This window comes from Trachypithecus francoisi, unplaced genomic scaffold (assembly GCF_009764315.1).
Source record: "Trachypithecus francoisi isolate TF-2019V2 unplaced genomic scaffold, Tfra_2.0 Lachesis_group0, whole genome shotgun sequence".
Classification (NCBI taxonomy): domain Eukaryota; kingdom Metazoa; phylum Chordata; class Mammalia; order Primates; family Cercopithecidae; genus Trachypithecus; species Trachypithecus francoisi.
The window spans coordinates 181,764,736-181,788,026 of NW_022681453.1; the positions used below are offsets into that span (position 1 = coordinate 181,764,736).

At 45.5% G+C, this 23,291-nt stretch overlaps 1 protein-coding gene across 1 annotated transcript in view; it reads right to left on the reverse strand.

Annotated features, from left to right (window-relative positions):
- Positions 1-4,670: 4,670 nt before the first annotated feature.
- Positions 4,671-23,291, reverse strand: part of GLB1 (galactosidase beta 1) — a 114,059-nt gene continuing 95,438 nt past the window's right edge. Inside the window, 3 exon segments of the mRNA XM_033212911.1 lie at positions 4,671-5,022; positions 5,025-5,289; positions 22,260-22,514. Coding sequence (XP_033068802.1) covers positions 4,991-5,022; positions 5,025-5,289; positions 22,260-22,514 — 552 coding nt within the window. The 3' untranslated portion in view covers positions 4,671-4,990.

Here is a 23,291-nt window from a genome sequence, read left to right on the forward strand (position 1 = left end):
CTCCCGAGTAGCTGGGACTACAGGCGCCCGCCACCTCGCCCGGCTAGTTTTTTTTGTATTTTTTAGTAGAGACGGGGTTTCACCGTGTTAGCCAGGATGGTCTCAATCTCCTGACCTCGTGATCCGCCCGTCTCGGCCTCCCAAAGTGCTGGGATTATAGGCTTGAGCCACTGCGCCCGGCCTGTGTCATGTTTTATAATAGACTGTCTCTTTCACCTTTGTGTCCTCAGCTAAGCACAGTGGCTGGTCAGGAGGAGAACCAAATTGTCGAACTGAACACAAAGGGATGCAGGGAAAGGATGGAGCATCCTAGGCGTCATTTCTTCCCTCTTGTCCCCCAGGTTTCCAGATGATCAGTTACCTGCTTCTGTGGCAGAATATGATAGGAAAGACTCAAACTAGCATTTAGTAATAGCAGCTACTACATGGCAAATGCTATACAAGGTACTTTTATGGTGACCTCATTTAATTTTAAAACTCCACAAGGTGGGCACCACATTTAGGAGAATAAGAAATTTAGACTTACACGATTCCCTTGCCCGAGACCATGCTGATGGAAAGTGATGGAGCAGGAACGTGACCCTGGGTTTCTCGCCCCAAAGCCTGTCCTGTTGTATCTTAGGAGACAGTGCTGCTGGTTTGGGAGTTTGGAGGAATGAAGCTGGTGGGAGGCCTGCTCACATGTGGGAAAGCCCCTTGCGGTACAAGTAGAGCAACTGTCTGGTGAGGAATCAGTTCAGAATCTTCACCGGGCATTTGCAGACAACCAGAAAGCTGCTGGGCATCCACTTCTAACAAAGGTCAGGGCCAGTGGGATGAAGGGGCAAGGGACACCTGGGGAAGTATTGCTCAGTCAGACCAAGAGCAGGGGCTAGGCCAAAACCCAGAAACCACCTGGCCCCACTGTCTGGACATCAGGGCAACTTTCCTTGCAGCCCATGTGCTGATGGTCCACACTGGCTGTGTGTGCTACCACAGACCAGTCAGGATCCCTCAGACTGACTCAAACGGTGATTTCAGAAAATGACTTCTTTTTCATAAAGGAGAGAAATAAAGACCACATGAGATCATTTCCTATTTGTGTCATTTGACAGAAGACATATTTCTTGTTGGGGAAACAATGAAAAAAAACCCCACCTCGGATTAGCACTAAACAATTTCATTCTGAATAAACTGGATTTACTGAGAAACAAAGATAAACAGACTGACAATGACAGATAAAGAAAGTAGGTAGTGTAAGGTGGAGAAGGGAAGAGAGAGAGGACAGGAGAGATGATAAGTCTGCAAATTCTAAGTGTAATTCTTCTTTTTTTTGAGACAGGTCTGGCCCTGCCGCCCAGGTTGGAACGCAGTGGTGTGATTTCAGCTCACTGCAACCTCTGCCTCCCGGGCTCAAGTGATTCTCCTACCTCAGCCTTTTGAGTAGCTAGGACTACAGGCATGCACCACCACATCCAGCTAATCTTTGTTTTGTTTGTTTTGAGACAGAGTGTCACTCTTGTCACCTAGGCTGGAGTGCAGTGGCACAATCTTGGCTCCCTGCAACCTCTGCCTCCCGCTTTCAGGCGATTCCCCTGCCTTGGCCTCCTGAGTAACTGGGATTACAGGTGCCTGCCACCATGCCCGGCTAAGTTTTGTATTTTTTAGTAGAGATGGGGTTTCACCATGTTGGCCAGGCTGGTCTCGAACTTCTGACCTCAGATGATCCACCTGCTTCAGCCCAAAGTGCTTGGATTGCAGGTGTGAGTCACTATGCCTGGCCTAATTTTAGTATTTTTAGTGGAGATGAGGTCTTGCCATATTGCCCAGCCTAGTCTCGAATTCTTGGGCTCAAGCAATCCACCCACTGGGCCTCCCAAAGTGCTGGGATTACAGGTCTAAGGGTAATTCTGCCTCTTCTTCATTATTCACTGTCTTCAAAAAAGATATTCTGAAATTGTTTAATAGTTCCTTAAACAGTTCAATATAAATTACTGTATGACTAAACAATCCCACTCATGAATATCTGTCCAAGGGAAATGAAAACGGATGACTACACAAAGAACTGTATACAGATGTTCATATCAGCATTCTTCATAATAGTCAAAACTGGAAACCATTCAAATGCCCATCAGCTGGTAAATGAACAAAATATGGTACATTCACACAATGGAATGCGACTCAGCAACACACAGGAACACATTCCTGAACACGCTACAACATGGAACAAACCTCATGGTATGCTAAATGAGAGAGATCAGACACAAATGACTGTATATTGTGAGGCCGGGCACGGTGGCTGAAAGATAACTTTCATATAAAAGGTTTAGATAGTAGGTAATAAAAGTACTCCCCTTATTATTTTCCAAAGGTAGCATCCATAGACAGTTACATTTTCAATCAATTCGTGGACAGATCTGAAACAAGGTTATTCAGAGAAATCAGGAATGGCTGAAGGTACATCTTATTTTAGGAAGAACACTGTAGCAGGCAAAATGTGTGCCCGTGAGAGGCAGCATAGAGTTGGAAGGGTTGAGTCGAGTCCAGAGTCCAGGTGGCACTATCTATGTATTAAGATTCTGTTTTCCGGCCAGGCGCAGGGGCTCATGCCTGTAATCCCAGCAATTTGGGAGGCCCAGGTGGGCAGATAACCTGAGGTCAGGCATCTGAGACCAGCCTGGCCAACACAGCAAAACCCCGTCTCTGCTAAAAATACAAAAATTAGCTGGGTATGGTGATGCACGCCTGTAATCCCAGCTACTCCGGAGGCTGAGGCAGGAGAATTGCTTGAACCCGGGAGACGACGGTTGCAGTGAGCCGAGATCACGTCACTGCACTCCAGCCTCGGCAACAGAGTGAGACTCTGTTTCAGAAAAAAAAAAAAAAAAAAGATTCTGTTTTCCAAAAACTTCCTGGGTAAGGGGTGGCAGAGTGCTGTAGGTGGGAAAACCCATCCAAATTCCCTCACACTGATAAGACAACACACTCTGGCTTTGGAGGGAGGTGGGCCAGGTTTGAAATCAACTCTGCCTCTTGCCAAAGTTTTAAATATTTTCAACTGTAAAATGGATTTATTGCTACTTGACCTGACAGTGTAGTTCTGAAGACTGAATGAGAGACATACAAGGCAAGTGTACACGTTGATGAGGCGACCACACTCCACTGCTCACGCCTTCTGGAGATTCTCTGCTTGTCTCTGGAGCAGGGGAACTGCAATTCACCAACGTACATATGCACACACTCCTTTAAAGGAGTCATTTCACATTTCTTTCCAAAGCTTATCACTGTTTGGCCATGGTTCTTGAGTATCATTTTGTGTTTTTGGTAACTGTGCAGTGGAGGAGTAATGAAATGATGGTAATGGTCCATGTAGAACCTCCTTCGCCCTGTGATCTGCCCGAACATCAAATGGTGCAGAACATCTAGAAAAAGGTACTATGGAAAAACGTCCTCAATGTCCTCAACTAAGTTCCAGTGTTTGTTTCAGCTCATCTATGCCACCTGCAGCTCAACCAGCATTTAAAGACTCACTGTTCAACCTCAGATATTTATTAGTTGTGCCTATGAGAGAGGGAAAAATATACCACCAAGAAAACATTACAGATTGACATAAAAAACTTTCCTTTCTCCCTCCTTAAAAACAAAAAAACAAAAAAACCCCTACAGGGCCGGGTGCAGAGGTTCATAACTGCAATCCCAGAACTTTGGGAGGTCAAGGCAGGAGGATCACTTGACGCCAGGAATTCAAGGCTGCAATGAGCTACGATCATGCCATTGCACTTCAGCCTGGGCAACAGAGCAAGACCCAGCCTCAAAAAAAAAAAAAAAAATTACATATTCTTGGTATATAATTAAAAATACAGATAAGAAAAAGCAAGCGATCTCTCAAATACTTACCATCCAGATATAATTATATGAACATTTTAAAGTTGTTCCTAACCTTTCTTGTGCAACACAAGCATGTATTAATATTCTGTGTATGCAATATATACCCAGACACTAGAGCCAGACTACCTGGGCTCAAACCCTGTCTTGCCATGTACATCTGTGAGATCTGGTAAACTGGCAGGATGATAGTATATTCCTCAGTGTTCTTGTGAGGGGCAAATGAGTTAAACATGCCCTCAGAACTGTGCATGGCATAAAACAAGTCCTTGACAAATGAGAGCTACTGTTCCATGTCAGGACGGGAGTATCAGAAACACCACGTCCTTTCCTATCTGTGCACATACACAGCACACACACACATGTGCATGCCTAACTACTGATATGTGTATAGGCCTGTACTGTGTGAATATGCGAAGTTCTTATGTTGAAACACACAAAATGGGATCCAATTTAAGGTAATCTGTTTTTCCATGTATCAGGACATTTGCATATAAGTTAGATCTCTCACCATTTTAGTAGCTAAAATACTATGCTTCTATATAGATACACCATACTACGTACACTGTGCAACTGTTAATCACTTAGATTGTTTGCATAATTGTTTTGAGCTGTATTTGTCGGTTATCTAATCCAAAAGCAAGCCAAATAACGATCAGAAAAGCACAGTCCGCAGATCAAACAAAGACTATTTTCCATCCTTTTGAACTTCAAGTTAGTGAAGTGGTTTATTCAGCCCACTCAAGTCTAGTTATGATTTAAGTCAGACCATATAATTTAATACCTGCACATTAAAAACAGTGGCATTATCATTTGAGTACAGATTTTATTTAACAAAAAGGCAACATGATTCTTCCAAAATACAAATCATTACCACCTTTAAAGCTCCCATGCCAACCCTGCAGATATGTATGCATGTCACTGTGCTGTTAGCCCCTCACACATTCCAGGTGGTCCCCGAAGGTGGGGCTTTGGCACTGCAGGGATGCAGGGAAACCTCGGGTGAAAATCCACATCCGAAATTCCTTTTCCAATTCCACACTCCAATCAGTGAAATGTGGCATGACAGGGAGGATCTGGGAGGTACGTTCAGGGTAGAATCCCTCAAAGTCATAGGCTTTCATCATCATACATGCTCCAGCCATGAATCTTTGTTTTCTGGGGGGGTGGGGGCATGAGTCTTTGCTCAACAGGTTTGGAGAGATGATCATAGATCTGAGATGAGCCAATAGCTGGCCTGTCCACGAACTCCACAGCACACAGTTCTGGACCATCACTGCTGCAGGGTGCCCGCTCCAGTTCCAGCATGGTGATGGTGTTTGGGGCTGAGGTCATCAGGATGTGCTGGGGCACAAACAAGGTCAACTGAGGGCCCCGGGCTGGCCAATAGCGGCCAAGGTTAAAGCCATTAATCCAGACCTGGCCCTGGAGAGACAGAGACAAAACCATCAACCCCAGACGCAGCGAAAGCCCTGAGGAAGGTGGGGGCCCTGATGTAGGGCAGGTCAGCAGCAATGGAGGAAAGAAATGCCCCCAGAAAGGCGGGGCTGGCAGCCAGGCCCATGCCAGCCTTGGTTTCAGCTTCCTGCTGAGATAACTGGCCAAGGTGGGAACAAGGTGGATGGGGGATAACAAAAACTTGCCCCAAAGACCCACTCCTGCTTCAGGAAAATACAGGTTTGGTCCCTCTGACAGACTTCAGTGGTCACAGATGTCAGTACCAGAGAACAGTGTGGAAGTTTCTAATTTCATCCCGGTTCCAGGGTGCTGCCTGTCCCCACAGACCAGCCTCTCCCTGACTTTTCTGTACATAGAAGACAACTGCTGAACTGCTTCCTTCAATAGATCTTTTCCTTCTTCATTCTCTTTTCCTAGAGGCAGGTCTTGACCTCACTATCTGCTGCACACCCGGTGAACACAGGGCACACAGGACTCTAGGGCCTGCATCCTGAGGTCAGACAGGTACCAGGAGTGGTCCCCAAAACAACCCCTCAAGAGGGATACGGGGTTTGGGTGAGGGAGAGGAAGAGGCTCATCCAGTTGGGTATCTACATTACTGCTGTGTTTTTTTTTGTTTGTTTGTTTTTTTTGTTTTGAGACGGAGTCTCGCTCTGCCGCCCAGGCTGGAGTGCAGTGGCCGGATCTCAGCTCACTGCAAGCTCCGCCTCCCGGGTTTACGCCATTCTCCTGCCTCAGCCTCCTGAGTAGCTGGGACTACAGGCGCCCGCCTCGTCGCCCGGCTAGTTTTTTTTTTGTATTTTTTAGTAGAGACGGGGTTTCACTGTATTAGCCAGGATGGTCTAGATCTCCTGACCTCGTGATCCGCCCGTCTCGGCCTTCCAAAGTGCTGGGATTACAGGCTTGAGCCACCGCGCCCGGCCTACTGCTGTGTTTTAATGACTCTCACAGGCACCCTCAGAGTTAGGGTGTGGATTCCATGTTTGGTTCAGGAGCAGAGGTGATGCTATAGGCTGCATAAACAATTTCTGTGAGCAGGGGAAGCCGCTTCCCATAACAAAACTGGAAGTGGAGGATAAACTCCTAAAAACAGGGACCATGTTTAGCTTTGTCTACACAGCCTCTCTCTATGTGCTAAAATTTGCTCAAAGGGGCTGAGTGCAGTCCTTCATGCCTGTAATCCCAACACTTTGGGAGGGCAAGGCAGGCAGATCACCTGAGGTCAGGAGTTCGAGACCAGCCTGGCCAACATGGTGAAAACCCGTCTCTACTAAAAATACAAAAATTAGCCGGGTGTGGTGGCACATGCCTGTAAACCCAGTCACTCAGGAGCCTGGGACAAGAGAATCACTTGAACCCGGGGAGGCAGACGTTGCAGTGGGCTGAGATTGCGCCACTGCACTCTAGCCTGGGTGGTGACACAGCAAGACTGCGTCTCAAGAAAAACAAAAAAAAAATTGCTCAAAGCTAAAGGCAAGGATCAACAGTTGGCTAACTAGATGGAACATTCTATTACGAAGAAAGAAAGTGAAGAAGGGGAGATCACATACACACAAAAGAAAGAGAAAATCTGGGAGAAGGAAACCATAAAGGGAGAAGGAAGAGGAAAGAGGAATGGAAGAAGGGAGGGAGGCAGGAAAGAAACTGCAACCCGCAGTGGCCCAGATATCCTAGGAGACAGCCTGGAGGAGGCCCAGCCATGGCTGACACCTGCTGAGCCCCAATCCTCATCACGTTCTGCAACACTACTACTGCTGCTCACCCCAGGGATCTTCAGTCTTCTTATGTTTGGGTATTTTTCAGCCTCCAAGTGCCCCCTTTATTTTAGATCCTTCTGAATTTCCTACCTGGGTTCATATCTGTGTCCTGCCACTTACTAGCTGTCTGACCTTGGACAGGTCTCAACTCAATTTTTCATATCAGTCACTGGGGACAATGATGATGAAGGAACAGTGCGTGGCCTGTAAGCGGTAGCACTCCTTACATGATTAAAGTGAAAAGATATTGGTGTTCACATGCCTACAAAAGAAGGGGGTCCGTGATTAAAAACCACCTGGCTGTTGGATTAAGTCATTTAGAAAGAGGACGACAGTTTCACAGTTCTCAGAACTATTTCACTCTTGTTTTTACGCTGGGATATGTTATCTCATTCCATCCTAAAAGGTATATACAATGACAGCTTTACCAGGTTTTTATCAGCTTAAAATCTGCTGGTGCCTTGTTTTTGCAGTATTAGAGAACAGTAGCACTTTACTTTTGCGGTCAAGGGGGAAGACAGAGAAGTGGGAGGTCTTCGTGAGCAGCACCCGAGGAATGGCACGCATGACTACAGGCTTCATGCTCAGGACACAGGCCAAGCCAACTCCTGACCAAATAGCAGGTGATCAGAGTGGAGGTTTGGTCTTTTCTCAAACCTCCAGTTCCATTTCATAAGCATCCAAGAGATGGGCCCTCATACGCTGGGTGGACTGTGCACCTGGTAGGTAAGCTGGAAATTGTTTTCCCTGGATCCCCTTCCCTGGATGGTTCTGGGTAAGTATTGGTCAGAAGGGGCCCTTGCTTGAGACTGGGAAGGTGGAGGGAAGCAGCAACCATTGCTCTGGGTGCAGTGGTGCAATCCTGGCTCACTGCAGCCTCCACCTCCCAAGTTCAAGAGCTTCTTGTTCCTCCGCCTCCTGAGTAGCTGGGAATACAGGCGTGCACCACCATGCCCAGCTAATTTTTGTATTTTTGGTAGAGAAGGGTTTTTGCCATGTTGCCCAGGCTGGTCTCCCACTCTTGGCCTCAAGAGATCCGCCCACCTCGGCCTCCCAAAGTATTGGGATTACAGGCATGAGCCTCCAAGCCTGGCTTTTTTCTTCTTCTTTTTTTCCTTTTTGAGGCAAGGTCTCACTCCAGACACCCAGGTTAGAATGCAGTGGCACCATCAAGGCTCACTAGTGTCAACCTCCCACCTTAACCTCCCACATAGCTGGGACTACGGGCATGCCCCACCATGCCTGGCTAATTTTTGTATTTTTTTTAGAGATGGTGTTTTGCCATGTTGCCCAGGCTGGTCTCAAACTCCTGGTCTCAAGTGATCCTCCCACCTCAGCCTCCCAAAATGCTGGGATTACAGGCGTGAGCCACCACGCCTGGCCATGCACATGTTTCTTACAGGAGGGGAATGCTAGGAATGGAATTGCTGGGTCATGGGATATGCCTGTGTCCAATTTTAGTGATACTGTAAAGAGTAGCTAGTTTTTTAAAAAGTGTGAAGGAGGAATTGAATTTTCACATTTAATTAATTTAAACTTAACCACATGTGGTTAAAAATGAACATTCTTATAAAGAATATTATATAAGGCCAGGTGTGGTGGCTCACGTCTGGAATCCCAGTACTTTGGGAAGTCAAGGTGGACAAAACACTTGGGGTCAGGAGTTTGAGACCAGCCTGGCCAACATGGTGAAAAGCAGTCTCTACTAAAAGTACAAAAATTAGCCAGGCATGGTGGCAGGTGCCTGTAATCCCAGCTACTCAGGAGGCTGAGGCAGGGGAATTGCTTGAACCTGGAAGGTGGAGGTTGCAGTGAGCTGAGATTGCACCACTGCACTCCAGTCTGGTGACACAGCAAGACTCAGTTTGAAAAAAACAAAACAAAACAAAACAAAAACAATGTTACACAAGAAGCTACTGCACTGGACTACAGAGCTAAGGTATGGTGAGATCGTAGTGACTTCATCATTAGACCATGATCTCTCCATTTCTCTCCATCCTCACAGCCTGACTTCCAGAGCAAGTCATAAATCAATGTTGTCTTAGACTGCTGTAGCTTCCTCATAGTCTCCTGACTCTACTAACTCTAGAATCTAGGCTCTGCATAGCTGCCAAAGTGAAAATAGGATGCTTTTCACACATTTCTGTTTCTAACCTCCTTCCTGTGGTCCACAGCCCATACCTTCATCCTTTCCTCCTTGTCTCTGCCGCATTCCCCCTTGCTCACTCCACTCTCCACTACTTTTCTTTCCTTCCTACTTTTCTTTCTTTCTTTTCTTCTCTCTCTCTCTCTCTCTCTCGGGCTATGTTGGAGTCCAGTCGCTATTCACAGGCACAATTCTAGCACAATATAGCCTTCTGCCTCAGCTTCCCAAGAAGCTGGTTCTTCAGATGTGCACCACCACACACAGCTCCCCAATTACTTTAAGTTAGTCTCACTTAGGCATCAGCTCGTCGCTATTCACTTTGAGCTGAAGCCTTCTCATCACTCAGGCAGGGCCACGATCCTCCTCCTTAATGCTGGGTTTTCCATTCCAAGTCACTCACTATCCTTTAATTTTTTCTTTTTCTTCTAGTTATTATCATGATTTGAAATTCATATCTTCTGTTTGATGACTAGTTTAGGAGCTATTTCCAGCTATAACACAGGCTTTAGGAAGGGAAAGGCTTTGTCCATTTTGTTTGAGGCGAGATTCTCCGCATGCAAGAGAGTGATACTCAATATACACTTAGTGGCACTCATGGCTGCTGATACTTGTTGATAATTCTGCCAAGAAAAGATTCACTGAAGAGGTGACGTGAAGCCCTTCTGAAAGAATTCTTCACGTTCCTCTCTCCCAGTTTAACAGTTTTAAAGAATATTGTTCACTCAAAGAAAAACATTTGCCTTCCCTCCTTGATTAGAACCAATGAAAAACACATTAATATAATTTAACTTTAACAATTCTATTTAAAAAATATATACATTGATTTTTATTTCTCTTTAAAAAGTTATGCTTTTGCAATTATTTTTGGTGGGGAGGTATGCACGTGTTGCTGAATATGATCTAAAAGTTGATACACTCTTAATGAAGTTAGCCCCGTGGGGCCAAGCATTTACACAGTGAACACCAGTGGTTTCCGCGGCTGCCTAAGGCAGTCTCAGTTAAAATAGTTCCATGACAAAGTGACTTTCTCTGATCATGGCTTGACCCTGGCAGACTCCCCACCCTTTGCTGTAATCACCAAGGCAATAATAATAGTTTCATAAATATGAGGTTCCTGGAAATGCCTGACCTACTTTTTTGTTGATCAGACAGATTCATGTGTTTTTCTGTCTGTTTTAAACTATCTGGATAAATGGAATTTAAAACAAAAGTTTTGTTTCCTTCCTTCCCCTCCCTCTCTCCCTTCTGAGACAGGGTCTCACTCTGTCATTCAGACTGGACTGCAGCTGCACTATCATAGCTCACTGCAGCCTTGAATTCTTGGACTCAAGCGATCCTCCTGTGTCAGCCTCCCGAGTAGCTGGGACTACAGGTGTAAAACTATTTGTCGGGCCGGGCGCGGTGGCTCAAGCCTGTAATCCCAGCACTTTGGGAGGCCAAGACGGGCGGATCACGAGGTCAGGAGATGGAGACCATCCTGGCTAACACGGTGAAACCCCGTCTCTACTAAAAATTACAAAAAAACTAGCCGGGCGAGGTGGCGGGCGCCTGTAGTCCCAGCTACTCGGGAGGCTGAGGCAGGAGAATGGCGTAAACCCGGGAGGCGGAGCTTGCAGTGAGCTGAGATCCGGCCACTGTACTCCAGCCTGGGCGACAGAGCAAGACTCCGTCTCAAAAAAAAAAAAAAAAAAAAAAAACTATTTGTCGGGGGGAGGCCAGCACGTGTTGTTGTTAGCCATCATGGCCAGCTAACTTAAAAACCATTTTTAAAAATAGACATAGAATCTCACTATGTTGCCCAGGCTTGTCTCCAACTCCTGGCCTCAAGTGATCCTCCTGCTTTCACCTCCCAAAGTGCTGGGATGACAGGTGTGAGCCTCTGTGCCTGCTCTCACTATTGTTTTAAGTTGTAGTTTAAAATTTTCCAAAAATTTTTGGGAGCTCCTTTAAAAGCAACAATAAGCTTAGGGTGAATGGTGCCTTTGTCACTCTCCGAAAGAAAACATTTACACACTTGCAGGACTTAAAATGGAAAAGACAAAGGTCCAGTTAGTTCCCAAAGTTAAAGGCTCTCACACACACAGCTCATGGATCACTGTGATGCTCACCTGGGAGAAAGAGAAGAAAAAGAGGAGAATTGAAAAGAAAAAAGGTAAAAGCCTCTCACAAGGCTTGCTTAGAAATAAAATGTTACATAGATCTCACTGAAATACACAGGAGAAGATTAATTCTCCCCTTCCTTCAGAACCCCAAAGGGCTCTGCAGCTTCCTCCTCAGTCTTAGAGTAATAAAGTTAAATAACTTTATGGTTTCTCTATATTTTGGGACAGATCCAAATAGAACTGAAGCCATCAAATGCATACAATAATAGCATAAAAGATCACTTCTCATCAAATCCCAAATAAAAATTGTTTTTCCTTCTCAACTCCCAACAGTTCCACCATTGCTAGACCTTTTTAATATAATGCTCACCTAACAACAGTCGTCAAACCACCTCACATATCTGGCACCAAGCTAGGAACTGATAAGCAAAAACTACTGCCTTATGTCATACTTTTTATAAAGTTCACAACCTAAAAATTGTAGGAGACCTTCTTTCACTTCTAGCCTATTTACTCATTTACAAAAGTTCTAAGAAGTTTTGTTACTAAATTAATATAATATTTGTTGAGAGAAGTCTGATGGTCTAGTTTCAAGGTTCACGGGACTTGTGACTGGAAACAGTGAATTAGATGGAAATAGTGGGTCTTGTAGGATGTAAGCGTAATTACAAATTAGATAAAAAAGAAGTTTAACAAGCATATCAAATTTAGGATGAAAGTAGGGTCCAATAGTGTTAAGACCTGTGGCATATTGAAAAGATGGCTCCAATTCTTAGTGGTTCCTTCTATCAAGAAGTAGAATCTGTCTGGGTATGGTGGCTCACTCCTGTAATCCCAGCACTTTGGGAGGCCAAGGCAGGTGGATCACCTGAGGTCAGGAGTTCCAGACTAGCCTGGCCTACATGGTGAAACCCCAACTCTACTAAAAATACAAAAATCAGCCAGGTGTGGTGGCACACGCCTGTAATCCCAGCTACTCAGGAGGCTGAGGCAGGAGGATCGCTTGAACCCGGGAGGTAGAGGTTGCAATGAGCTGAGATTGTATCACTGCACTCCAGCTTGGGCGACAGAGTGAGACTCCATTTCAAAAAAAAAAAAAAAAAACAAAGGAGTAGAATATGTTTCTCCATTCCTTGGATCTGGCTGGTCTAGTGACATATTTTGGCCAAACAATGTGGAAGAAGTGACATGTGAATCCTGACTTGGGCCTTAAGATGCCTTGAGCATTTGCATTCTTTCTTTGAACACTGCTCAGTCGCCATGTGAACAAACCCAGGCTAGCTTGCTGGATGATGAAAGAGACGTGGTCTCATCTTCTCTGTTGCCTCAGCTGACAGATGGCTAACACCCAGGTGGTCATGCCCAGCTGAGACCAGCAAAACCACCACTTGGTCTGCCAATACTTAAAATAGTGAACTAAATAAACTGCTGCTGTTTTAATCCACTAAGTTTTGGGTGACTCGTTATGCAGCAGAAGCTAACTGATACACATCTCCATGTTCAGAAGGTGCCTAAGCATGCTACTTTTCAGGAAAGCGAGTGACGTTTAAAAACTCAATTTAAAAATAGTAGAGCCATCCACTACTTAGTTCTGCTTTCACTGATCAATCACCAAATCCCACTGGGGCTTCTTCAGCCATGTCTGTGCCTTTCTCAGGACTGCTGAGAACAGCTGGCTGAGAAGACACCTGTGAGCACTCAGTACAGTGGCCAGCACGGCAGATGTGGCTGGTACTATTATTTTTTCCTGAATCTGGACCGCCCTCCCTCCCTACTGCCACACTCAAGTCCAGCTCTGTTCCTTCTCCCTGGACCACTTCTTCAGCAGAAGAGCAGCTTTCAGGGGTAACAGGGAGAGAGTTCTGTTTTATACCTATCAGGCTGGAGGTGCCTATGAGACACCCAAAGGTGGGCTCCAGAGTCTTGTAAGAGCGGAGCTGGAAAAGGAAACGTGAGCATGTCCAGCACATCTGTGAGGACGACATCCCCCAGAAGTGTAAGAAGAGAGCCCAGGACCAAGTCCTGAGGACTGCAACACAGAAGCTGAGAGAGAAGCCTGAGAAGGAACAAAGAGAGGGAGGAGAACCAGGAGAAGTTTGGGCACACAAGTCAGGAGAGGCAATCCTCCCACCTCTCACCGGGTAGCTGGGACTGCAGGTGCCACCATGCCCCTATAACTATCCTAGAGTTATCTGGAGCGCCATCCTAAGTCGCCTCATTAGCATAAACCCAGGTGTGACTGAAAGGGGCTAGTTACAAATAACAAAAGACACTCCTACCACTCAGAAAATGCCAAGGGTTTTAGGGCCCTGGAACCAGGGACGAAGACCAAATATATTTCTTATTATACTATTCCCTTGAAAAATGTCAGTCCCTCTGCACAAAATGTTCTTCCCACTAGGTAGACCAGACCTTTCCCAGCAATCGTAGGCACTTATAATTTCCTCCTCTCCAAGGCCCAACTGCACGGTTTACATATCTCTTACAGACTCTTACAATTCTCTTGGGCTCTGTCTATACCTCTATCTCTCCAAATGGATTGAGACCAAGTGACTAACATGGATAAGGTTTTAAAAGTTTTACATACTCTTTTGTGGCATCATCATGTCTCACTGCAGCCTAGACTTTCTCAGCTCAAGCAATCCTCCCATCTCCCACCAGGTAGCTGGGACTACAGGTCCGTGCCACTAGGCCCAGCTAATTAAAAATAAATTTTTGGAGAGATGAGGTCTCATTAAGTTGCCCAGGCTGGTCTCAAACCCCTGAGCTCAAGTGATCCTACCACCTCGGTCTCCCAAAGGGCTAGGATTACAGGTGTGAGCCATCACGTCAGCCAGGAAATTTCAAAAGCAAGATGTAACAAATAGTTAAAAGAAGGAATTTCTTTCAGCTGTTTATTGTACATTGTTTTATTTCATAATTATTTTACATCTTGAAGGTGGGATAATTTATCTTTAAAATACAGAATTACTTTTGATCAGTATTCTATTTTGATTGTTGACTCTTCAAAGTATAATTTTGGTTAAGGAAAAATTATCCCACTCACTACCATGCTCTGTCATGCACCTGAACCTACCAGAAAATGTTAAAGGCTGGAAGGCTGCATAGGATATTGACATGAGACTTATCCACACCCATCTGAAAGAGAGGTAAATAGCAGAAGCACTGCTGTACTGGCAGGACATGACATTTCAGGTTTGGCATATAGCAGGGGTCCCCAAACCCCAGGCCATAGACTGGCCGCGGCCTGTTAGGAACCAGGCCACACAGTGAGAGGTGAGCGAGTATTACTGCCTGACAGTGAGTGCCACCTCCTGTCAGACTGACAGCATTAGATTCTCATAGGAGCAGGAACCCTATTGTGAACTGTGCACGTGAGGGATGTAGGCTGTGCCCTCTTTATGAGAATCTAACTAATGCTTGAGAATCTGAGGTGGAACAGTTTCATCCCAAAACCATTCCCGTCCCCCCTTCCCCCGCACAGTCCATGGAAAAAAGTGTCTTCCACGAAACTAGCCCCTGATAACAACAAAGTTGGGGGCCACTGGCATACAGGACACATCGTGGAAAGCACCGGAGGAGAACACTTCCTATCTAAGGGACTTTCTAGTCAGATAAGAACTCAGTGAGGTCAGAGCGTTGCCCTGTGTCTCCTGGACAGAGCAGAACATCCCTGACCCCTTTCTACTGAAGTCCCAGTTGATATTCATTCACATTTGGCATTAACCAGAAAGCCACATCTGACTCAAGTAAAGCCAGTGTAAACAACAGTGATTTTTTTAATCTCATGAATCGCCCGTATCAGTGACTTTGCTCTCTAAATCAAGGTAGTTTCTTTACAGTGAAATGAATAGGAAAAGCATAGAGTCCTGTGCCAGGGGCTTTGACAAGGGCGTCTCCTGATGAAGGACGTGGGGGTTAGTGCACAGCCTTGGAAACAGCTGGGGGTTTCAGGGATCATTTTGTCCACCCCCCACCACAACGGCCAGCTCCCTGCATTCAAACTATGTGCTAATGTGTTCATCCTTTCAAATGTCAGAGCTTAGCACTCAGTGTGGGAGTGCGATCTGCCTGTTCTGAGGTGGTTGATCATTTAGAAGCCCCAGAGCTGGCCTGGGACTGTCCTCGGCAGCAGGGACCTCTGTACACCGAAAGCAGAAACCACATCGGTCCTGTGTTAGGTAGGACGTGTGCGTACCCTTGGACCTTCACACCCATTCACTCCAAAGTCCACAAACTTCTTGGATGGGCCTTTGTGTGTGTGTGGCACTTTATTGACCTAGAATTCATATACCATACAATTCAGCAGTCTTTAGTATACTACAGAGCTGCACAACCATTACCACGGTCAATTTTAGAACATTTCATCACTCCATTAAGAAGCCCCGTACCCTTTAACATTCTCTTCCCATCCAACCAACACTCTCTTTTCCCTGCTCTAGGCAGTCACAGATCTTCCTGTCTACATGAATTTGCTTGTTCTGGACATTTCATGTAAATGGAATCATGCAACATACAGTCCTTTGTGACTGGTGTCTTTCATTAGCCCAATGTTTTCAAAATTCTTCCATGTTGTAACATGTATCAATACTTCATTTCTTTTTATAGCCAAATCATATTCCATTGTACGGCTGTGCTACATTTTGTTTATTGATTCCTCAGTTGATGCACATTTGGGCTGTTTCCGCCTTATGGAAATTATGGATAATGGTGCAATGAATACTTGTGTACAAGTTTTTGAGTGGACATACGGATTAGATGGGCTTTTGGGGGTCTGAACCCTTTGACACATTCACAAATACTGTGTGGAGATGTACTTTCAAGCCTGGAGATACAGAGCATTCATCAGACTGACCAAATAAGTAAAAAGCCCCAGCCTCGATAATGAGTATGAATTTCTCACTGGTTCTCAATACCACCTGCTTTTTCACATGGGGCTCAGGTACCTGTGCCACTGAGCACTTCTGTACCTCGTGCAAGTTACTTAGCTCTCTAAGCCTCCAGCTACTCATCTGCAAACTGGAGATAATGATCCATCTACCACAGGTGCCTCTTTTGATGGCTATGGAGATAGTGTCCATAAAGTGTTGAGCAGAACTCCTGGGTCAGTAACTCTTGCATGTGACACCTTTATGACTTGATCAAGATGAACCTCCCTCTGACCTCCAACATGTCCCACACTTTTCCATTTGTCTCTACTGCATTAGGAGGGGAGAAAAAGAGGGATCGAGGGATCGAGGGAACAAGAACATGCTTGCTAGCTAAAGGGGGAAGATCCAGGGAGGTCTTTGTGTTTAGGTCCTAGAGCTCCTAGTTACCACTTTTTGGCTGAAAAATGGGACTTGGCAGAAAGATGGAAAGGCTGACAAAATGCAGGTAGGGGAAATATGAGAACAGGGTCTTGGCCTGGAGGAAGACAGTGGGGAGGGGATTCAGAACTCAGACTTCCTCCTAGATACCACTGGGCAGGAAATGAGGGTGGAGGCAGAGAGATAAGTCTGACAGGAAGCTGAGGGAACAAAGGAGTTACACCTGATAGCAGTCAAAGAGGATGAGGTCTTCAGTGGAGAGGGTGGGGGAGAGAGTCAGGTGGCTTTAGGAGGGTGGTAAAGGTTGAAAAGGTCAGTGGGGAAAGGAGCAGAGAGAGACCAAGGACTGCTGAGCAAATCTGAGGGCTTCTGGAGGCCGGTAACAATGAGGGGATGGTAGCCACGACGAATGCACTAGGAAGCCCCTCAGCTGTGCTCAGCGACTGGTGAACCAGCAGAGATGCCAGTAGTGGAACTACGTGGAGGAGGAGTGAAGGAGGCAGAGTAGAAAGGCAAAGGGGCAAGCGGGGAGGTGGACCGATGGCTCTCAAAAAAAGATCACGGTGGCCGGGCGCAGTGGCTCACGCCTGTAATCCCAGCACTATGGGAGGCTGAGGTGGGTGGATCAACTGACATTGGGAGTTTGAGACCAGCCTGACCAACATGGAGAAACCCCGTCACTGCTAAAAATACAAAATTAGCCAGGCGTGGTGGCACATGCCTGTCATCCCAGCTACTCGGCAGGCTAGGCAGGAGAATCGCTTGAACCTGGGAGGCAGAGGTTGCAGTGAGCCGCGATTGCGCCATTGTACTCCAGTATGGGCAACAAGAACGAAACTCCGTCTTAATAAAAAAAAAAAAAAAAGATTGTGGTAAGGCCTAGGCTTGGTAGAGGAAGAACTGCGGCCTTAATGGTGGAATGTTTCAGGTCATTAATAAGATTTAAGGCCGAGTGCAGTGGTTCACGCCTGAAATCCCAGCACTTTGGGATGACAAGTTGGGAGGATCACAAGGTCAGGAGTTCAAGACCAGCCTGGCCAACACAGTGAAACCCCTTCTCTACTTAAAACACAAAAATCAGCCAGGTGTAGTGGCGGGTGCCTGTAATCCCAGCTACTCGAGAGGTTGAGGCAGGAGGATCACTTGAACCCGGGAGGCGGAGGTTGCAGTGAACCGAGATCGTGCCATTGCACTCCAGCCTGGGTGACAAGAGCAAGACTCCATCTCAAAAAAAAAAAAAAAAAAGATTTAAGAGTGAGGTTGGTAGGCATGAGAGTTTGGTGCATAGAAACAAGCAGCCAGAGAGAGGATATTAAAGCCTAAAATTCCAAAGGTATGTTCACCAAGATATACGCCTGCGCTGGGCCATAAAATAAGTCTAAATACATTTAAGAAGACTGTGCAGCTATCATTCAAGTTAGTTTCAGAACATGTCCATCAGCTCCAAAAGAAACCCCATGCCCACTTAACAGTCACTCTCCATTCCCACTCTCAGCCGTAGGCAACCAGTAACCTACTGTCTGTATGGATTTGCCTTTTCTGAACATTTCATAGAAATGGAGTCATACAATAGGTAGCCTTTTACTTTTGGCTTCTTTTACTTAACATAATAGTTTTCCGATTCATCTGGGTTGTGGCATGTTATCAGTACTCCATTCCTTTTTACTGAGGAATCGTATGGATATACATGCTTTCTCCACTTGTCAGGTGATAGACATCTGAATTAATTCCAATTTATAGTTATTATAATACGGCTATAAACACTTGCATGTAAGTTTTTATGTGAACATGTTTTCCTTTCTCTTGTGTACATATCTAGGAGTGGAATTGCTAGGTTCTATGGTAATCGATGTTTAGCCCTTGAAGAAATTGCCAAATTATGCTCCCAAATGTACCATATTATCTTTCTACCAGCAATGTGGGAAGATTCCCTTTCCCCTACATGTCCTTTCCTACATTGCCTATTGCTTCTCTTATTATCATAGCCGTCCTGGTGAATGTGAAGTAGTATTTCATTTTGGTTTTGACTTGCATTTCCTGAATGATTAATAATGTTGAGCATTAATCAGCCATTAATTTTAGTTTATAATAGACATTTTACCAAAGAAGGTACACAAATGCAAATGTACTTAGCCATCTTATACCTTCTTTGGTAAAATGTCTATTCAAGTCCTTCGCTCATTTTATGACTGGGCTGTTTGTCTATTATTGAATCGTAAGAATTCTTTACATATTCTAGATATAAGTCCTTTGTTAGATATATGATTTGAAAATTATTTTCTCCCAGTTTGTGGCTTGGATTCTCATTTTCCTAATAATGCTTTTTGAAGAACAAACATTTTTAATTCTGATAAAGTCCAATTTATCAATTTTTGTTCTTTAAGGAAGGATAATGCCTTAGGTGCCAATTCTAAGAGGTCTTTGCCTAACCCAAGATCATGGAGATTTCTCTCCCTAGAGAGAAATTTTAGAAGTTTTACAGAGGAATTAAGTCACAAATTAATAATTACAAGATATTTTTACAAACCCAAAATATGTGGAAATTAAACAGTATATTCTTTTTGTTTGTTTGTTTTTGAGACAGTCTCGTTTTGTCACCCAGGCTGGAGTGCAGTGGCATGATCTTGGCTCACTGCAGCCTCTGCCTTCCAGGTTCAAGAGATTCTCCCACCTCAGTCTCCCAAGTAGCTCAGATTACAGGCACTCACCACCATGCCTGGCTAAGTTTTGTATTTTTAGTAGAGATGGGGTTCTGCCACGTTGGCCAGACTGGTCTTGAACTCCTGGCCTCAGGTGATCCACCCACCTCAGCCTCCCAAAGTGCTGGGATTTACAGGCGTGAGCCACCATGCATAGTAAAACATACTTTTTAATAATCTATGGGTCAAAGAAGAAATCACAAGAGAAACTAGAAAATATTTCTAATGGGCTGGCTGTGGGGGCTCACGCTTGTAATCCTAGCACTTTTTGAGGCCAAGGTGGGCGGATCACTTGAGTGAAGTGGGCAGATCACTTGAGGTCAGGAGTTAGAGATCAGCCTGGCAAACATGGTGAAACCCCGTCTCTACTAAAAATATTTTTTAAAAAAGTAGCCAGGCGTGGTGGCGTGTGCCTGTAGGTCCCGCTTCTCCGGAGGCTGAGGCAGGAGAATCGCTTGAGCCTGGGAGGTGGAGGTTGCAGTGAGCAGAGATCACACCACTGCACTCCAGCCTGGGTGACAGAGTCCATTTCAAAAAAAAGAAAATATTTCAAACAGAATAATAAAAATACGTTTCAATAAATTTTAAACAAGCAATATATAAATAAATAAAAGGTCTTTGTATTAAACACACACCATGTACATCTTTTGCCCTCTCCTCCTCCAGCTATTAACATAATTTTCTTCTCTTCTTCAGAGTTAAATTTCTCAAAAAGAATGTTTATATTCAAGTACTCATGTTCCTATTCCTTACCCTGCTCTTCTCTATAGAACGCAATCCGGCTGGGAGACGCTTCACTCCACTGGAACAAGGCTTATTGATTCCCAAGGGTCTCCTTGCTTCTCAATCCACCGAATAGCTTCTGTCTTTATCTTATTTGTCCTCTTGGCAGCAGAAATGTTGGTTTTCTACTTGTTTGGTCTCTCCTCTTCCCTCTTCATCATGTTTTTGTCCCTCAAAGATCAGCCTTAGGTCCTCTTTTCTTCCCTCTGTGTCCTCTTTCCTTAAGGGACCTCATCCAGCCCATGTTTTTAACAATCATCTCTACAACAATGATCTTCTACATACATTCCCAGCCCAGATCTCTGCCCTGAATTCCCAGTCTGTAGATCCAACAACCTTCTCCTAATACTCTTTCACAGCCATTCTCCAAGGCCTCTGCTATGGTCTGAATGTTTGTGTCCACCCAAAACCCATCTGTTAAAATTCTAGCCCCCATGGTGATGGGTTAGCAGGCGGGGCCCCCTTTGGGAGGTGATTAGGTCATGAAGGTGGAGCCCTCATGAATGAAATTAGTGTCCTATGAAAGAGACCCAAGAAAGCTCCTTTGCCCCTTCAGCCATGTAAGGACAGAGAGGGTGCCATCTAGCAGGAAGTAGACTCTCACCAGACAGCAAATCTACTGGTGCCCTGATCTTGGAGACTTCCTAGCCTCCAGAACTGTGAGAAATAAATGTCTGTTGTTTATAAGCCACCCAGCTTATGGTATTTTGTTATAGCAGCCCAAATGGACTAAGGCAGCCTTTCAAACACAATTTGTCTAAATTCAAACTCATGACCCCCTTCTCTAAGCCCAAGTCCCCTTCTGAACCTGCTTCTTTCAGCAAATGGTACCACTCTGCCTAGCTGCAAGCTTGAGACCTGAGTCATCCAAGACACATCCCTCTTCGCAAATCCTTATGTCCAATCCATCGCCACAATGTATTGATCCAACTTCAGACATCTCTCAAACAGGTGATGTCATCTCCATCTTAGATACCACCACCCCAGTTTCTCACTGAGACTATGGTCCAGCCTCCTAGATGGTTTCCTTGAATCCGTAAGTGTCCTTACCCAAACCATTCTGCACAATGGGGTCAGAGGAGCGTGTCAGATCACAGCCTTATGATGTCACTCTCCTGCCTCAATGGCTCTCAACACAAAGACAAAACTTTAACGTGGCCTATAAGACCTGTCCCAATCTAGTCTCTACCCACTTTCCACACTTGACATTTCCCCCTCCAACCCCACGGCCTTTGCACATGCTGTTCCCTCTCCCAGGAACATGCTTTATTCCCTTCTTGCCATATTAATTCTTACTCATCCTTCATATCCTGACAAGCATCACTATCTTAGGGAAGGCTTCCCTGACCTCCATGACAAGGCCAAATGCCCCAATAATTATCAATCCCATAGCCCTTCTTAGCATCCATCACAGCTGTGGTTTTACTGTTTAATATAGGTCTGCCTCCCCAACTAGACTGAAAGTTCCATGAGGGAAAGGACCATGTCTGGTTTTATTCACGACTGTATCCTTAGTGCCTGGCACACACCTTGGGCACACAGTGGCCACAGAATGAGAAGTGTGTTGAATAAGGGATGGTAAGACGATCTAGGATGAAAACAGGACGTAAGGGAGAGGAGAAGGCGGTGAAGAAAGATATGCCAGTGTCAAACAACAAGGGGCAGTGACTGGGAAGTGAAACGGAGGAGGAAGGGAGGAGGAGCAGACAGACCGTGGCGGGAGCCTCAGGGGTGTGGGGCTGGATGCAGGCAGGGATATTCTGGGAGCACTGGGCTTGGCATAAATGAAAAACAGACAGACTCTCCCAGAGGGATCCACCCCTTTGTCCAGACTGGATTTTCCTCAAGATAAAGAGAAAGCACCCCTATAATCAGTATCAAAAGGCGTCATGATTCTTCTTGGAGGAGGCAGGATGGTGTCATTCACTACAGGAAACCAATGACAAGGGGGCAGATGGCGCCACCTCTGAACACTGAATCCCCGAAGATCTGCCACAATCCGCCTCCTGAAGAATGTCCAAAACGCCACACTCAAAACTGTCACATGGTATCTTGCTAACGGCTCTTTGTGATTCTTTCTCAGACACTAACAACCAAAAGTTTGAGGCCTGAATTCAAACCCTTCCCATGAAGACACATACCTTGGTCCATCCAGGAAACTGGATAAAGGTGTCCTGGGGCAAGTCTGGGATCCCACTGGGAATGGAGAAGTTCCCCACATAAAAGGCCGGGAGCGTGTAGTTGGATGAGCTGTAGGCCCAGGTTTCATCATGGCGGCCACTCTCATGGTGTTCCCAGCCCCCGAGGTGGCTGCGCACAGCATCCTCAGTGTCCAGTGGGAAGATCGTCCAGCCGGTGAGGATATTGGAATCGAGGGTCAGGTTAGAAACCAAACCCTGCAAAGTAGAAACAGAGCCCAGTGAGCTGGGGAGGGAAGGAAAAAGGCTGTACGTGTCTCTGCATTCCATGGAAATGGGAAAAGCAAACCGGGATACAAAACATCAACAGGAAATGAACCTCAAAATATGTGTAAATCAAAGTAACACAGATCTAACTGGAGGTTGAATTACAAATCCTTGGGAAGAGATATATTCTCCAAACTATAACTTTCTCCTCTGCAGGTCACGATGTCTCCATAGAACGTCCAGAGTTTCTGCTTCCACAGAAAGGGCATTGAGCTGCTAGAGTGATTGATCCCAACTTCCCAAATTTTCAGAATTTGGCTGAGAGTCACTGTTAGAATAGAGAAAGATGGGCACCAAAAAAGATGGGCCAGGTGCAGTGGCTCATGCCTGTAATCCCAGCACTTTGGGAGGCCAACGTAGGCAGATCACTTGAGGTCAGGAGTTCAAGACTAACCTGGTCAACATGGTGAAACCCCATCTTTACTAAAAATACAAAAATTAGCTAGGTGTGGTAGCAGGTGCCTGTAATCCCAGCTACTTAGGAGGCTGAGGCATGAGAATCACTTGAACCTGGGAGGTAGAGGTTGCAGTGAGCTGAGATCATGCCACTGCACTCCAGTCTGGGTGTCAGAGCGACACTCTGTCTCAAAACAAAAAGGGATCCAGTCTCCACAAGACATACAGAAATTGGCCTATGCACCTATAGTCCCAACTACTTGGGAGGTTGAGGAGGGAGGATTGCTTGAGTCCAGGAGACAGAGGTTGCAG